The sequence below is a fragment of the Chlorocebus sabaeus genome, chromosome 4, assembly GCF_047675955.1.
Source record: "Chlorocebus sabaeus isolate Y175 chromosome 4, mChlSab1.0.hap1, whole genome shotgun sequence".
NCBI lineage: Eukaryota > Metazoa > Chordata > Mammalia > Primates > Cercopithecidae > Chlorocebus > Chlorocebus sabaeus.
In genome coordinates, this window is record NC_132907.1 from 89,136,947 (window position 1) to 89,152,476 (window position 15,530).

General features: G+C 36.8%; 1 protein-coding gene across 1 annotated transcript in view; it reads right to left on the bottom strand.

Moving 5' to 3' along the window:
• ADAMTS16 (ADAM metallopeptidase with thrombospondin type 1 motif 16) overlaps positions 1–15,530 on the bottom strand; it is a 178,028-nt gene that overhangs the window by 100,963 nt on the left and 61,535 nt on the right. The window contains exons 9-10 of the mRNA XM_037988699.2: positions 14,418–14,555; positions 4,810–4,963 (exon numbers count right to left, since the gene is read on the bottom strand). Of these exons, the coding sequence (XP_037844627.2) occupies positions 4,810–4,963; positions 14,418–14,555 (292 nt within the window). The remainder of the gene's footprint in view (positions 1–4,809; positions 4,964–14,417; positions 14,556–15,530) is intronic.

Below are 15,530 nucleotides of genomic sequence, written 5' to 3' on the forward strand. Positions count from 1 at the left end.
AAAACTGCCACGAAACTATGAAATTATATACACCACATATATGGACCAATTGTTTCAGGTCTTGACAATAGTCAACACAGTACTGTGATGCTCAAGAGAAGGAAAACACGCAAGGAGAATGCCACAGTTGCCCACCTCTCTTCCTGGGAGCACTTTGCAGATCCCTGCTGTGGGGAGGTGCATCCCAGGGGGATGATAGCAGCAGTCTCACTGATTGGAGCATGCAGAGGTCAGAGTTGAGGCCTGTTCAGTAGCTAATTGAGAGTCGGCTCATATGGAAAAATGTTACATTGGGCTGCGGGTCCCAGGTGTCTGTCTCAGGATTTGCTGCAGGTCCTAATGGTAAGGGGTGAGCAGCTGCCACACAGCAGGATATTCCGGGTGGCCTAGCAGAGGACCACAGCTGCAGGCTGAAAGCTGATGAGGGCTTCAAGACAGAGGATGCCTAGGGCTGGGAGAAACTAGAGTTTTGGCTCACGCAGAGTAGAGAGACCTCAATGGGCATCCTGGGCATTCAGTGGAAAGCCCAGAAGTCCATGCCTCATGGAGAAGAACCACACACGAGAGTACCGGCTACACCACAGGGCGCCTCATGGAGAAGAACCACACACGAGAGTACCGGCTACACCATAGGGTGCCTCATGGAGAAGAACCATACACGAGAGTACCGGCTACACCATAGGGCCCAGAGAAAACAGAAAGAGATGACCCCTAATGAAGAATAAAACACAGTCTTTGGGGATCAAAAGGACTCACCTTATATGTAATAACATAATGTAATAGAAATACCTATATCATAAAATAATATACTATTCAAGAAAAAGTAGAGATAATAAATGAATAAATGGGAAAATGCAGAACATAAACAGAAACTATAAAAAATGGAATTCTGGAACTAAAACTTACAATAAGCCAAAGGTATATTTCACTGATTTATCTAAGCACTTTTCATCTTCAAAACCTAGGATGAATTCTCGACATTTTCAGATAAAGAAAACTGAAGATAATTCGCGGTTAGCAGCTGTGTGCTAGAATAAATACTAAAGGAAGTTCTCTAGGCCTTAGGGAAATGATATCACTTTGAAACAGACCTACAGGAAAACATAGATGCTAAACAGTAAATATAAAAGATGGTCTAATTTCTTGTCTTATTTAAAAGCAGCTATTTTAAAACAAAAACGACAACATTGCATTTTGTGGCATTTAATTTGCAGAGAAATGAAATACATCTCAATGATTGAAAAACAGGGATGCATGGACTTATTTGTTGTAAGGACCTTGCATTTTGCAGAAAGTAGGCACAATGTTAACTCCGCCTAGGCTCTAAGGATGCATGCTGTCATCTCTAAAGAAACCACTAAAAATTAACATAAGGAAGTATAGTTACAAAGCAAGTCGAGGTAAAATACTAAATTTAAAAAGTAGTTTAATCTAAAAGAAGGCAGAAGAAAGGGAACAGAGAAACAAAACAGAAATGAGACTAATAGAAAACAAATAGCAAAATGGTAGATTTAAATCTACTACATAATTTTTACATTAAATATAAAGAGATTAAACATGCTGGTGAAAGGTCAGAGACTGTTCAAATGAACAGAAAAGCAATACTAGGCAAAAGGATGTTTACAGCAGACACATTTTATACAAACACACACATCAATTGAAAGTAAAAGAGTGGAAAAAGTGATCATGCAAAGAGCAATCCCAAGTGAGCTGATGTGGCTATATTAATATCAGATAAGTAGAATTCAAGCAAAGTAATATTACCCAACAATAAAAGAGGGTATTTTACAATGCAAAAAGAATCAGAAGACAAAGCCATTCTAAATGTATGTGCACCTAATTATGAAGCTTCAGAATATATAAAACAGAAACTAATAGCACTAACATGAGAAATAGAAATATACGTAATCATTGCTGGAGATTTTAACACTCATCTTTGTGAAATTGGTGGAACAAGTAGGAAATATGATGGATGATGCACAAGATGTAAGAAATATTATTTAAAAAATAGTTATTTCTTGAATATTCTACCCAACCACTGCAGAATTTATATTCAAGTCTCCACAGAATGTTCACCAACATAGATCATATGCTAAGCTATGAAATATGTGTCAATACATTTCAAAAGTATATGCAGAGTATATTCTCTGAACAAAATTATGAAATTAGAAATCAAAACTGATAAGTTATCTGGAGAATTATTTGGCAATTAAATAATATTTAATATATTTCTACATAATATGTTGGTTAATGAAGAAGTTACTAGTTAAATTAGAAGATATGCTTAGTAATATTGAAAACCCAATATGTAAACATTTTCAGAATACAGCTAATGTGCTTAGAAAGACATGAATAGCTTTACATATATTAAATGGTTATATTAGGAAAATAAGAAAGGTTTAAAGTCAATGATTCAAGCTGCTACTTCAAAGAGCATGAAAAAGACAGGCATACTCAGCCTTGGAATATAATAAAGACAAAACAGAACTTAGTGAAATAGAAAAGAATCCAACAAACAAATTTTAAAAATTAACATTAAGCCCAATATTGATGTTTTTGAAAGGATTAATATGATAAACTCCTAACTAGACTGATAAGAAAAAAAGATTTTAAAATGCATATTATCATTATAAGGAATGAAAGAGGATATATCATTATAGATCTTACAGTAATTAAAGGAATTCATAGTCATTTGTTGAAAAAATATCTCCTTTAATATCACTTTTAATGATTTCTTTACTTTTTCCAATGAATTTGATCAGTCTAGCTAGGAGTGTCTTCTGAATAACGCTTTATCTGTTAGTGTAGTTGAATCAGTAATTACAAAAACCTTTTCATACACAGAGCTCACTGGTGAATTCTAATCAACATTTAAGAAAGAAACAACACCAACCTTTTTCAAACTTCAAGAAAACAGAAGAGGAGGGGATACTGTCAACTGATTTTATTAGGTCAGCACAACTCTGATAATCAATTCTTGAAAAGAAATTATGAGACAGAAATTTCCCAATAATATCAATCAAGAACACAAATGTAAAAATCATGAGCAAATATTAGCAAATCAATTCAGCAGATTATAAAAATGAACAATAGATTACGACCAAGTGAGGTCATCCCAGGAATGCAGATTGACTTAACATTCAAAGTCCCATGGAAAAAACTAAAGATCAATCAATGTAATTCACCACAGTAACAGAACAAAGGAGGAAACAATATAACTATATCAATAGATATAGAAAAAAAAAATTGACAAAATTCAACACAATTGTGTGATAAAATCTTTGAACGAATTGGGATTAGAATGAACTTCCTCAGTTTGATAAGGGGTATCTGTATAAAAACCAACAGCTAACATCATACTTATTCACGGCAAAATATTATACAATTTACTTTTAATATTAATATATGGAGCAAGGTAATTATAACGTTCAAGAGCAGGCAACATTTAGCAATTATGATAGAAATGAGAATAATTGTTACTTACTGGAGTCAGAGAGGGGTTGAAAGAGGGGCACAAGGAAGGTTCTGGCTTTATGTAAATAAAACGTGTCTTGATTAAGATGCCAGTAACATGGGAGAATACATTTGTTAACATTCAGATTGCGCATGTAAAATGAGTGTGTTTCTCTGCATGTAAATATTTCCTCAAGAATAAAAATGCACCTTGCATTTAACTTTTCATTGCCTATGTTTTCCAAATGACACCAGGGCACCATGAATGACACAGTCCGTGGTCACAAAGCTAACTACCATGGAAACCAGAAGCACGATCTAGAAGATCCTACCTTTGAAAAAAAAAAAAAAACCATTAATTTTTTGTCCATTTTCCTTAACAAAGAAGAGTAACACTGAAAAAAAATTTCTTAGGGAATTCATATCTTCTGCCCACAAGAAATGGCACTATTGAGAATGGCTGCTGCTGCTGCTGACAGATTTACAGCTCTTGTTCCAGTCTGGGACTCCCCAGCCGAGGAGATAAGGATCCAGTTCTGGCACAGAGCTGGAATTGAACTCTGGGGGAGCTCTGCTTGACTTTAGAAGAAAGAAGATTATCACGTTAGATTTAAGTTGGGAGTATTCCCAATGCATTTTGAAATGTGTGGAAGTTTCTGGAGGACTATATTTTTTTCTAATTTCTTCTTGATTTTTATTATAAACTAGAATAAGAAAAATCTTAAAAATAGTTACTTTTGTTTAATTTATGCATAGCTTTTCCTGTGTTTGACAGAGCAGGTTCCTAAATCTCAATTTTCCCTTTCTAGCAAGAGCATATGTCTCTGTGTTACATGAGGAATTTCTGTTAGTAAATCACTCTGGTAAAGTTCCTGGGGTTGACAGAGTAGATACTACCTTCTATGAGAGACAACTCTATAAATACCTTGTTTGAGGGAAATTTATTAATCAGTAGCCCTAGGTAGGCTGCTGCTTTATAATAAAATATGCTTATATTGGGAGAGAGGAGGGGGACTTTGTTTTTTTAAAACCATTTAAAAAAATGCAGAGTATTAATTTGCCAACTTACACTGACTAAACTTTATTGCTGAACTCCCACATGATAAATCAGAAAGAAAGATCCAACCTAACAGGCCAAGTCGGCTCTCAAATGAAAATTGATACCCACAACAGTATCTCCTGTCATCTTCTTTGCCAGTGAAACATGTGTTGCCTGTTATACGGGACCAGCCTTAACATACAGGATTTGACATTTGGTAGGTACCCAATAAATGCAGAATACATCAACATCAGTTACACTAAGTAAAACAGTCTTATGAATCATGTTGCATTGAGCATATGCCAATAATCACTTGCCTTTTTAAAGTCCAGCATGCAGAGCTTGGCCTTCTCTCCGAACTGCCACTTGCACTGTGTGTTTGCATCATACAGTTCTCCTGGCAATTTCTCGGGATACTTATATTCCTTCACAGGCTTTGGTTGATCAGCAAGGCAGATAGCTTGAGCAGTGCTGGAACAAAGAGGAGATGAGCTACTAGTAACTGCCCACAGAGTAACCAAAGGACATACAACTAATTATGCCCTTTTACCCCATGCAATTTTACAGCATATATTGTGTATACCAAGAGGAGAACTTTTTGTCTCCTGAGGTACAATATAATGTTTATCTTAATTATATTTAAATACAGAGACTTCAATTTCTGAAATTATTTATTATACATTGTACTTGTTCCAGAAAGACGATTTGTACTTATTAAATTTCTTAAACTTATGAGGAAAAGTGCAACTGAATAATTACAGCCAGTTTTCAATGTGAGAAGCTCTTATGATGGACACCTTTTATGCACGCTTCTTGCCAGAATCAACCAAAAGATGGGCATTATAAAAATAAAGCACAGTTTTTTCAAAGCCTGGAATTTTCTTTCTTTCTTTGCTTTTTATTCTTTTTCCCTCTAGGGTAAGGGACACCTGTATATTATCTTCCAGATTCTAGAGGTTCTTCATGGAACACTGGATTTCCACCAGCAATGCTCTATGTTCAGGATGATTTCTGATGACCCCCAAGTCAAGCAGAAAATTAACCTTGCTAAAATTCATTGGTAGATGGCTAAAGACCAACTAATAATTTCTTTTTCCATAAATAGATTATCCTCTTCTCTGCCAGGATGTTCTTTGGTATAATTTATGCATTTGGTGAAGAGTATTTAAATATTTTTGTGTTTTCAAATAGCAACTAAATCCCACCTATAAATTTCAATAGGCCCTTCCCCGAGAAAACCAAAAAACAAAAACCTATAATCACAATATAATGAGCAATGGCAGATCATCCTCCAAAATTGGCTCTGCATGGTTGTCCACCTTGATTGGAAGATTTCTGGCTCATTTCTAGGACCCCAGTCCCACGTTCCACTGCTTCAGAGCTCAGGACTCTGTGCATAAAAAGCAACAAATAGCCCAGATGGGTTCTCTGTGAATTACACCAGAGATTAGGGAAGAAATTACACTAATTCTCTACAATCTCTTCCAATAAATCAGAGCAAAGGGAATATTTCCTAAATTATAAGATGAGGTCAGCATTATCCTAATATCAAAACCAGACAAACATGTCACAAGAAAAGAAAGTTTTTCTTATCTCTCATAAACATAGATACAAAAATTCTCAACAAAATGTTAGCAAATTGAATCCAACAATGCATGAGAAGAACTATACACTATGACCAAGTGGGATTAATCCTAGGTCTGCAAGGCCTGTTCAATATTCAAAAGTCAATTAATGTAACCTATTACATCAATAGTCTAAAGAAGAAAAAACACATGATCATATCAATAGATGAAGAAATAAACCATTTGATAAAATTTAACACTTATTCATGATTAAAAAAAATTCCAGCAAACTAGGAATAGAGGAGAATTTCCATCTACAAAAAATATACAGTTAACATTATAATTAATGGTGAGAAACTTAAAGCTTCTCCACTAAAATCAGGAACAAATAAGAATGACTCCTCTCACCACTCCTTTTCAACACTGTAATGGAAGTACTATCTAGTGTAATAAAGCAAGAAAATTACATAAAAGGTATACAGATTGGAAAAGAACAAATAAAACTATCTTTGTTCATAGACGACATGATTGTCTATGTAGAAATTTGAAAGAATCCACCAAGAAATTTCTGGAACTAATAAGTTATGGCAAAGTGGCAGGATAAAAGGCTAATATACAAAAGTCAATTGCTCTTCTACATGCTAGTGACAACCGTGACAACCGAACAGAATTTATTGAAAATTAAAAACATGTCATTTATATTAGCACCCCCAAAATGAAATAGATATAAATCCAGCAAAATATGTACAACACCTACATGAGAAAAATCTACAAAACTCTTATGAAATAAATCAAAGAAAAACTATAGAGAGGTATTTCAGGTCCATAGATCGGAAGACTCAATCTTGTCAGGAGATTAGTTCTTCCCATTTTAATCTACAGCTTTGGTGCAATGCCAATCAAAATTAAAGGAAGTTGTTTTAAGGATATAAACAAACTGATTCTAAAGCTTATGTAGAGAGGCAAAACACTTAAAATAACCAGAGCAATACTGAAGGAAGAGAACAAAGACTGACAACACCCACCTTCAAGACTTACTATAAAGTTACAAGGAATGGACAAATAGATCAGTGGAACAGTATAGAAAGGCCAATAATACACCCACATACACATAGTCAACTAATCTTTGACAAAGGAGCAAAGGCAATGGAATGGAGAAAAGATAGCCTTTTAAACTGGTCATACTGAAACAACTGGGCATCTAAACGCAAAAAAATTAATCTGCCAGGCACAGTGGCTCACACCTGTAATCTTAGCACTTAGGGAGGCCAAGGACGGTGGATCAGTTGAGGTCAGGAGTTCAAGGCCAGCCTGGCCAACATGAAGAATTCCCGTTTCTACTAAAAATACAAAAATACTAGCCAGGCATGGTGGTGTGCATCTGTAATCCCAGCTACTCAGGAGGCTGAAGCAGGAGAATCACTTGAATCCGGAAGGCAGAGGTCACAGTGAGCCGAGATCACACCACTGCACTCCAGCCTGGGCAACAGAGTGAGACTCCATTTCAAAAAACAAAATAAGATAAATAAATAAATTTTAAAAATGCATGTAAATGCAGACCTTATACTCCATACAAAAACTAACTCACAATGGATCATAGAGCTAAATATAAAATGCACAACTATAGAACTCCTAGAATATAACAGGAGAAAATCTGGGTGACCTTGGATATGACAATGGCTTTTTTGATACATCAAAGGCACAACCAATGAAAGAAATAATGACAAGCTGTACTTCATTAAAATAAAAAATGTCTGCTCTGTGAAATAAATGTCAAGAAAATGAGAAGACAAGACACAGAGTGGGAGAATATATTTGTAAAAGACATAGCCAATAAAGGACTGTTACACAAAACATATAAATAACACTTACAATCCAAGAATAAGAAAACAATAAAAACAACAATAAGAATAACAAAAAGTGGACAAAAATCTGAACAAACACCTAATCAAAGAACAGATATAGATGGCAAATAAGTATATAAAAAGATCTCAACATCATATGTCGTTAAGGAATTGCAAACTCAAACATCAATGAGACACCACTACACACCTCTTAGAATAGAGAAAATCCAAAACACTGACAATGTCAAACGCTGATGAGAACATGGAGAAACAGGAGCTCTCATTTACCTCCAGTGAGAATGCAAAATGGTCCAGACCCCAAAAGTGTGGGTGCAGAGAGGAAAATCTTTTCAACCATTTTAAAAACAATCGACCACAATAACCACATGGATAAAATGAATGTTGACTTTTTCCATGCCATATACAAAAATTAAGTGGTCTACATGTGATAAGCAAACAATACAACTTGTAGGAGACTATGTGGAAGAAGACCTTTGCAACTTTGGGACGAGTAGAGGTTTTTTTTGTTTGTTTTTGTTTTTTTTCTAGCAGAGTACAAAAGCACCAACCCTAAAGATTTATCAATAATTTGGACTCCATTAAAAAAATAAAAATTTCTGTTTAGCAAAGCCACCATTAAAAGTGTAAATAAAAAGTCACAGAGGCAGAGAAGATTTTATAATACATATATGCCAGAATGGGACAAAATGTTTATATTCAGAATGTATACAATCCTCTCATCAAGAGAGAAGAAAAACAACAGGGTCTCTTTTTTTTTACATGCACAAAAGATTTTAGCGCTTTACTAAGAAGGTTACTCAAGTAGCCATTAAACATATAAAATGTATTCAATCTTATTAATTAATACATTGATATGAAATTTCACACTATCAGATATCTAAAATGAAAAATATCAACATGACCAAGTGTTGGGAAGGATTTGAAACCATTTTGAAAATTTCACAAACACTTCTGGGAGTGTAACTTCACACAGTCACTTAGGAAAGCTGATTAGTACTGTCTATTGCACCTGTGCATATATATTTATGACTCTGAAAACTCCATTCCTATATATACTCAGAGACATATATGCAAACCAACAGAATATTCACAGTGCTGTTCCTTGTAATAGCCAAAAATTGGAAACTCAAATGTCTATTACAAATTGAATGAATAAGTTTTACTATATTTATATATTTAGTATGTAAGTTATATGCAACAAACTAAGTAGACTAATGCTATATTTAGATGCAGGAACAAGGATGAATCTCACAACTGCACAATGGTGCATAACTCCTGATTCCAATATACAGTGTTCCATGTCAGGAGTTAAAGAGTTTGAGAGATCTTTTAGTTATATCCCATCATTTTTCAGTTAAGAAGACTGGGGCCCTCAGAAAAGGTTATATTATCCGTCAAGGTCAAGACCTTCCCAGACATGGGTGAGCAAGACATGACCTGATTCCCTCGGTCCTTCTCTCCTCTGCAGGAAAGTGCCTACCCTCCAGTCTTAGAGTCACACTAGCACTGCAGACACAACAACTAGCCATGACCTAAGATGAGCCTTGTATCTCAGAGCAGGATGTGAATTGAAATGCATTATTTCCATTGTGTGCAAAAACACACTTAATGGGCTCTCAGGTCAGATCTCATTTCCTATCAACAGAAGTAGTATGGGGTATGGCGCCACTTACACTCCCAGTTCCCTGTGATGTTGGTCACCATTCTCATGCTTTGATGTGTTCAGATTCATACGGTCAGAGAGCTGGCATTTTCACTGATCTGCAGAGCGTGACTTAAATTTTTAAAAAGTAAACTGAAGATGAGTCCCTGTTGTCATGAAATTTTAAATAATGAGCTCAAATTTCCCTAAGTCACAGGCCTTCGGGATGCAGACATGAGTCATGTGATGAGGTCTGTGTCTGTTAATGGAAAATGACAAATGATTTTATTGACTCGGTTGATGAATTCACTCCAAAAAAGTATCAAGCCTTCATAACTCTACCAAGAATAGAGAAAAGTTGTGCTGAAAACTTCAGGCCAATTGAGTTCCCTTATATTTTTTTTTTCCACTATCAAATGCTAGACTACTAATAACGAGAACAGATTCATCTTAAAAGGTAGCCATTTATCCTTACTCATTGTTGGGATCATAGCCAAAGAGCTACCTAATTGGTGGAGAATATAACAGTATTTTGATTACTTGGAAATCAGAAAGTCAGCAAACAATCAAACAAGACAGTCTCAGATTCATTAAGTCAGTGAAAAAGTCAAGATTTAACACACTGTAGAAGTGTCCAATTTGCAACTGGTTTTTGAGTAAAATGAATCTTAATAGTGAACTTGACAACAAGAGACTTTCTTGGAAAATTTCACCATTCAAGCAAACAAATTTGTAAGCACGTAAAACCTTACCTATTTATTTATACTCATGTGGTCAGAAAAAATTAGTAAAGTCCCTGAAAATAAATGTTTATCACTGAAATGCTACAGAAGCGTTTTGCTGGATTCACACAAAAACACATCAGCACACTTCAACTTATAGTTCAGGTGTTCCAGTATCATAGAATGAAAATGGCTTTTAATTTCAGTATCTTAATAATCACTCTTAGGACTATATTATATCTTCAAGATGACAATCTATTTTCAATGTCCTCAAAATAATTACTCTCCGAGCATGTAATTATCTTCTTTCCATGAGTCTGCCTATATTTTTTTGGCAGTTTCAAAACTTTTCTTGGACTTTCATTATGCTGGTTCTCACTGCGCACCCAAATTATAATCCACTGATTTTTTAAGTTGTCAGAGGATATTTCAAAGTAGAAAAAGTGTTACTGTATCTTCCTCATAACCATTAAGATGAAAAAGAGGGTTAAAAAATTCTGAATCTAGAAAATTATAGAAAGGATCTGGAATATAGAAAACTCCAAATTTTCCTCGTTAACGCAAATAAAAGCATGGTGAGCCTAAAGTGAATAATCTTCCTTGTTTCCCAAAGTAGAATTTCTACACACACACAGAGAAAAATGTGAACAGCTGCAAGAAACAGCTAAAAACAATGTTAACAATCCCCAGCTTGACTCTGAGAATACCATGCAGGGAAAAACAAATGCTAAATGTACTCCTATACATCATGTCAGTTGTAGAATAGCTTTAACATGGTCTTTTTTGGTAATATAAATTTTTTTTAAAAAATGATCAAGTGTATATTCCCAGAATATGGGTTTATATTACCAAGATACACATGTTGTCCAAACTATTGCCACTTATCCTGGGTGGCATAAACTATGAAACACAGTTGTTCCTTAATATGTTAACATACCTTGACTTCGTCCTTGGAGTAGGAACACCAAAAAGGACCAAGCTAGAGGAACACAGCCCCTGGAGGCTGATGATCAAGATTCTGGCTGGGAAGATGGGAAGCCAGGATCCCTAGAGAATGAGGGAAGAGGCAGCCATAGGGGCAACCCAGCCCCAGGTTAGCCCTGGGGCAACAGGCCACCAGAAAGTAAGCTGGAGTAAAATCAACAGAAGTCCTGGTGTGATCCTACTCAAATAGTGTCCTAGAAATAAGAAGACTTAATTTGTGCAACAGAAAAAAAAAAGAGCTGTATTAATTAAATAAATGAATAAAAAAGGAAGAAAGAAAACAAAAGAAAAAGTAGGACACAAAGAAGTAGGTCAGTGAAAGGAACCAGAGAGGCCAGTTGAACACTGAAGAATCTACGGGGTCTAATAGGGTAGGGGAACTTTGTTCTTAGTTCTCAGTTTGGAATAACTAGTTCCTAGTTTTGACTGAAAAGACATGTACTTTACGAAGACTTGGAAGGCAGATAATCTGGTTTCCTAGCCTGGGGACTTCTTGGGTGCTGCCAAGTTATTTTTTTCTTCCGCCAAATCTGGTAGAATCTCCGTGGAGATTATTTCATTGGTCATGCAAACAACTAAACTCATCTTACTGTATACATTAAATACGTGTCTTTTTGTGTATTAATTTTAGCTCATTAAAGCTGTTACTTAAAAAAACCTTTGCTTTTGTTGGAAGTATTAGTAGTTGTCCTACTTTTTAATAATAGAAATATAATTCCTTTCTGGTCAAATTTCAAACTTTCCTATCACAACTAGCTAGTTCCTTAGAATCTATACATTTGTGTCCTTCTCTCTGTTCTTCATTTTTAAATTTTTATTTGCTTCTCCTCCTCATCTTTCAACTTTACTAGTAATCTTGTGATTTCTTGTGCAATCTCCTCCAAATTCTTAAGGTGGTTGTGTTTGTTAATGTGTTCCTAGAACACTCCCTTGAATTAAGAATAATTAAGAATAAAGAATGCTTTCTTTGATGAATCTCAAAAATACAATTTTCAAAAACATTGTGAATGAATTTAATTGAGAACTAAACATGACAGCCCATTTCCCTTCAGTATTTTCAAGCATTCGTGTATTTTGAAAATAAGGAAACATTTTTGTGTATCTCCTCTACTAGAATCAGTGAACTACTGTGAGTCAGTATGTTTGTTAAGAGCAAACACAGTCCTTCTATGTGTCTGGCAAAATAAATTTCTGGCTAATGAATAAACATATCCTCCACCCTGAATAAGAGTAGGTCTCAGCTGGGCACGGTGGCTCAAGCCTGTAATCCCAGCACTTTGGGAGGCCTAGACGGGTGGATCACGAGGTCAGGAGACCGTGATCATCCTGGCTAGCACGGTGAAACCCCGTCTCTACTAAAAAGTACAAAAAACTAGCTGGGCGAGGTGGCGGGCGCCTGTAGTCCCAGCTACTCAGGAGGCTGAGGCAGGAGAATAGCATGATCCTGGGAGGCGGAGCTTGCAGTGAGCTGAGATCCGGCCACTGCACTCCAGCCTGGGCGACAGAGCGAGACTCCGTCTCAAAAAAAAAATAATAATAATAATAAAATAAAATAAAATAAAGAGTAGGTCTTGCTGCTAGGACCAAAGAAACAGTATTCCTTAAACAGCAAAGGTGCAAATCAGTGTGTTTTCAATGAGGAGCAAAAACATCAAGCCACAATTTCTCCCCGGCACTGCCATTCAATCTGAGAAGCTGTGTTCAGAAGTGAAGAAGAGGAGTGTTGAGTTTAGGTGGATCCAGCATGTGGCATCCACTCAAAGCTCGTGAATGCAGATCCAGCATGTACCCTGCCTCCGCTGTTTCTCACAGATCAGTCATCTTCGAGACATAAAAGCTGCTTTCTAAACACTCTCATTCATCTTTTTAGTATCTGAAACAAACGATTTTGTTAGTACTTAAATATTTTAAAAAACAATAATAAAGGCTATGATTGCAACAGAGTTGCTTTTCCTCTGCTGGCTGCATCCATTGTCCTTGAGATAAATACAGAGAGTTCACCTCTAGGGTCCAGAACGCTGGGTTCTACTCACAATTTGGCCACTGACTAGCTGGTCCCTCCAGGTTTCAGTTACTTTTCTGCAAAAGGATTTGGGGTTCATCATTTGGCACAGATGACTCTCTGTCACCTAAGCACATGGGTAGAGGACATTTCTCAATGCCCTCTGCACTTTTGGGCAGTCATATGAGTTCCTCCAGGACCACCACCCTTGTCCCGCACACCTTCCTGTGCTCTCTCTGTCCTCAGTCCCCAGATGGCTGCAGTGGGGAACTAGGTCCTAGAAGAGGAAAGGTCACAGGATGGAAGAAACCTGGGTCTCTGAAGGACTGTGTGGAGCAGAGACATTCCAATCCACACTAGACTGTAATGTCAGAAATAAAGTTTTGGCTTAATATTTAAACCAAACTTCAAACTGAAAGCCAAAGAGATTCAGGGAATAGTGTATAAACTAGCAGTTCTAAGAATGTTTCATAAAGTTCCTCATTTCTCTGAAATTTTAAAATCTACTATTTTTCAAGGGTCAAACCCTACCTCCCTAATGTTTTATCTCCTAAATAAGTGTTTAGAGAAAATTTCTAAAAATATTATTGACGATTACAGAATATTAGAGCTAGGTTAAAGTTTATATACTCAAGTTTCTTCACCTAATGAGGAATGCATTTAGTAGAAAAAGAGAGAGAGAAAGGAAAAAAAAGAAAGGAAGAAAAAAATGGAAGGAAGAAAGGAGAAGAAAGAAAAAACTAAACAGAAGGAAGAAAAACCAAAAAAAAGCTATGCTTTATTATTGTGTATACAGCTGTGTACATGTATGATCTTTCTATTCACTTCCTGAAGATTCCTAGTTACAGAAATGAGAATAGTAAAACTTAAATGTTAGTGACAAATATTTTGGCGAGTGTCTTACGGCTCCCTTTTAGTCTCAAGCCACTGATTCCCTTTGAATCAATGTTGGATTAAGCCAGCAGGCCTCCATACTCTAAGGAGATTTTTAGCAAACTCTTAGATCAACTGAATGTCTCAAGACACCTTCGAAGGGAACCACATCAGGAAGCACAGCCTGGGGCTGCTTACACAGGATCTGGCTGACCAGGCAGTGAGCATCAAAGGCACTGAAAGATCATAAGACCAGCTCAAAGAGTTCCTACCTTAGAAATTTGTGTAGATACTGGCGGCTGCAGGGAGACCAGGAGAAGACCCCATTGCGTCCTGCCAACGTAGGGGACATGATGTTGCCCTCGGACTTTTTGCACATGTTCCCTTCTCCATCATGAATCATGCCAAAGCTATGAGAGAGAGAGAGATGTTTCTTTCAGAAAAAAAAAACAATTTAAATTATCTAATACCCTCTAACAATTACAAGTCAAGACTGTGAGACTCCCTCACCCCTGTATGCTAGGCAGGCAAAAATAAAAGCCACAACAGCCAATTGGTTGAGAATATTCATGTGTTCAAAGACAGTTTCTGAAGAACGGACCATCCACCAAATTGCCTGAGAGTGTACACCAATATCAAAGCAGAGTAAATGTCCAGATGCCTGAGTTTTGAATGGGGTGGAGGAACTTGGGATCTTCTTGATTAGGCTAACACTGCTCTATGTTGCTTCTTTGTCTCCACACTCTTTTCTGCTCAGCAGGATCGTTAGAGTTTCCATGGGTGTTTGTTGGAAATATAGATGCCAGACTTCTACCCAGGAACTGTTGACTCAGAAAAGAGAGATCCAGGCGTCTGAGCTTTCCAAGCAAGCTCCCCAGGTGAGTCTGATGCTCACTGCAATTTGGGAACTACAAACAGCTACTGCAACTCACGTGGGCTGACATTCTGTCTCTAGCCCCACCTGGGGATGTTCCAGCTCAAACTATTAGGCCTGCACTACTGGAGGCTGTGATAGATGGGCAGCGCTTGACCTGCATCCTTCTGTCTATTTGGAGAGAGTAGCTCCACGGAAACCCAACAGATGACTATGGCTGAATGTATCTGTGGGTGTCGTTTGAAGCAGCACAGGTTACTTTTATGTGAAAACCACACCACTTTGGAGATCCACACCTGGCTCAGAGTACAGGTACATCTCAAGCTACAGAAGCTATAGGAACCCTTAATAGGGGCCATCAGAGGTGTTCAGAGCCCACGATGCCAATCAACACTCACTTAATAACACCTGAGAAAATGGAGCCGTGCACCTGGGAGAATCACATTTTCCAGGGCTGCTACCTCCCTCACCAGCAGGTCTGCTTCTTCTTCTTAACCTGTGAAAGCTGTAG